Source organism: Miscanthus floridulus, chromosome 14, assembly GCF_019320115.1.
Source record: "Miscanthus floridulus cultivar M001 chromosome 14, ASM1932011v1, whole genome shotgun sequence".
Classification (NCBI taxonomy): Eukaryota; Viridiplantae; Streptophyta; class Magnoliopsida; order Poales; family Poaceae; genus Miscanthus; species Miscanthus floridulus.
In genome coordinates this window covers 23,875,673-23,878,397 of record NC_089593.1, presented here as the reverse complement: position 1 = coordinate 23,878,397, position 2,725 = coordinate 23,875,673, and the positions used below count along the sequence as shown (strand labels likewise).

The window sequence follows — 2,725 nt, the reverse complement described above, 5'->3', positions numbered from 1 at the left end:
TTCTCCGGGTTGGCTTCGATGCCACGTTCTGAGACTATGAATCCCAAGACCATGCCTCGGGGGACCCCGAACACACACTTCTCGGGATTGAGTTTGATGCCCTTCTCTCTAAGGCATTTGAAGGCTATCTTCAAGTCGTCGATGAGATCCTCGGCCTTTCTAGACTTGACCACGATGTCATCCACATAGGCCTCGATGGTTCACCCAATGTGGTCGCCAAAGACCTGGGTCATGCACCGCTGGTAAGTGGCCCCTGTGTTTCTGAGGCCGAAAGGCATAGTCACGTAGCAGTACATGCCGAATGGGGTGATGAAAGAAGTCGCGAGCTGGTCGGACTCTTTCATCTTGATCTGATGGTAACCAGAATATGCATCAAGGAAAGACAAAGTCTCGCATCCTGCAGTGGAGTCAATGATTTGATCGATTCGAGGTAATGGGAAGGGGACTTTTGGACAGGCTTTATTCAAACCGGTGTAGTCTACACACATCCTCCATTTCCCATTTTTCTTTTTGACCAACACAGGGTTAGCTAACCACTCTGGATGGGATACTTCCCTGATGAACCCAGCCGCCAAAAGTTTCTACACCTCCTCGCCAATAGTCCTGCGCTTTTCCTCATCGAATCGGCGTAGGCGCTGCTTCACCGGTCTGGAGCCGGCCCGAATGTCTAAGGCATGCTCGGCAACCTCCTTTGGTATGCCCGGCATATCTGAGGGACTCTAGGTGAACATATCGGCGTTTGCACGGAGAAAGTCGATGAGCACGGCCTCCTATTTGATGTCGAGGGTGGCGCTTATCCTCAGCGCTCGGTCGTCGGGGCAGGCGGGGTCGACTGGGGCGAGCTTGATGGCCTCCGCAGGCTCGAACATCCTGGCTCGACGCTTGGGCTTGGGCAGCTGGCTGCCGAGTCGGTCGAGGTCGATGATGAGGGTCTCGGCTTCCACGAGAGCCTTGGCGTATTCGATGCACTCGACGTCGCAGTCATATGCATGCTCGTACGTGGACCCGATCGTGATGACGCCATTGGGACCCGGCATCTTGAGCTTGAGGTAGGTGTAGTTGGGGACTACCATGAACTTGGCGTAGCACGGCCACCCCAGGATGGCATGGTAGGTTCCCCTAAATCTGACCACCTCGAAGGTAAGTACCTCCTTGCGGTAGTTGGATGGGGTGCCGAAGCAGACGTGAAGGTCGATGCGCCAGAGGGGTCGCGTGCGTTTCCCCGGCACGATGCCATGGGAGGGCGTGGCATCACCCCAGAGCCACAAACGGTCGATCTCTAGGAGCTCTAGGGTGTTGGCGTAGAGGATGTTGAGGCCGCTGCCTCCGTCCATCAATACCTTGGCGAGCCGGGTGTTGCCGACGATTGGGTCGACAACAAGCGAGTACTGCCTGGGATTCGAGACATGGTCAGGGTGGTCATCTCGATCAAAGGTGATTGCTTCCCAAGACCAGTCGAGGTATCGGGGAGTGGCCACCTTGACTAAGAAGACCTCTCGGTGCTCCCTCTTCCGCTGACGCGCTGTGAGGCACGCTGAGGGTCCGCCAAAGATCATGAAGGCATTGTGAACCTCGGGGAACCCATCGTCCTTGTCATCGTCCCGGTCGCCGACCCCTTTTGGCTTGGTGTCATCGTCGGGGGGCCCGAGCTTGGCGTAGTAACACCGGAGCATGGAGCAATCCTCGAGGGCATGCTTTACCGGGCCCTGATGGTACAGGCAAGGTTTCCTAAGCATGTCGTCGAAGGGCCTAGGGCCCTTGAGGCCTCGAGGATTCTTGCATTCTGCGGCCGTGACCAGATCGGCCTCTAGGACTTCCTGCTTCCCCAGGCGGCCCTTTTTCTTTCTCTTGGGAAGGTGGGAGGCTGAGGCCTCAGGGGCCTCGTCCCTCCGCTTCCCCTTGGCATCGCTGTCGAGGAAGATGGCTCCAACAGCTTCTTCGCCCAAGGTGAAGTTGGTGGCGATGTCGAGGAGCGCGACACATTCTGACCTAACTCTCGGACCAAGTCTCGGCAGGTGGTGCTGGAGAGGAAAGCCTGGACGATTTCTGAGTCGCCGACGCTGGGCAACTCGGTGCACTGTTTGGAGAAGCGCCGGATGAAGTCTCGGAGATACTCGTCCGGTTTCTGGCGACTGCTCTTAAGATCCCAGGAGTTCCCATGGCGCACGTATGTGCCTTGGAAGTTCCCGAAGAAAATCCTTATCAAGTCACGCCAGTCGTGGATTTGTGAGGGAGGAAGGTGCTCGAGCCAGGCTCGCGCCAAGTCTGACAAGAGCAAGGGGAGGTTGCGGATGATGAGCAGGTCATCATCCACGCCACCAAGCTGACAGGCTAGGCGGTAATTAGCAAGCCAGAGTTTGGGATTGGTCTCGCCGCTATACTTCGCGAGATTGGCTGGTTGCCGAAACCGGGCCAGGAAATGAGCAGCGCGGATGGCTCTACTGAAGACTCAAGGGCCTAGCAGTTTAGGAGAAGGACTGTGGTCCTCCTCACTGTCATAACGGCCACCTCGGTGTGGGCGGTAGCCCCGGGCGGGCCCCTCATTGTTGTGGCGTCGTCGCCTGCTGACCACCTCATGGTCTCCCTGCACCTCGCATCGGTTGCCGAGGCGTTCAAGCAGTAAGGGGACCCTATGGGCTATCGGTGCTCGAGCGGGCTCGGGACGAACCGAGGCTTCCCTATCCTGTTGAGGCGGTGCTGCGGGCAGGTCTGAGGTGCCCCCGTG

The 2,725-nt window shown here is 57.7% G+C and overlaps 1 protein-coding gene across 1 annotated transcript; it reads right to left on the bottom strand.

Annotated features, from left to right (window-relative positions):
• Positions 1 to 770: 770 nt before the first annotated feature.
• LOC136503193 (uncharacterized) lies at positions 771 to 1,334 on the bottom strand. Its single transcript, XM_066498346.1, has 2 exons — positions 1,149 to 1,334; positions 771 to 950 (listed from the first exon to the last, which is right to left on the bottom strand). Exons 1-2 carry the CDS (start codon positions 1,332 to 1,334, stop codon positions 771 to 773), a joined length of 366 nt encoding a protein of 121 aa, XP_066354443.1.
• Between the last annotated feature and the right edge of the window lie 1,391 nt (positions 1,335 to 2,725).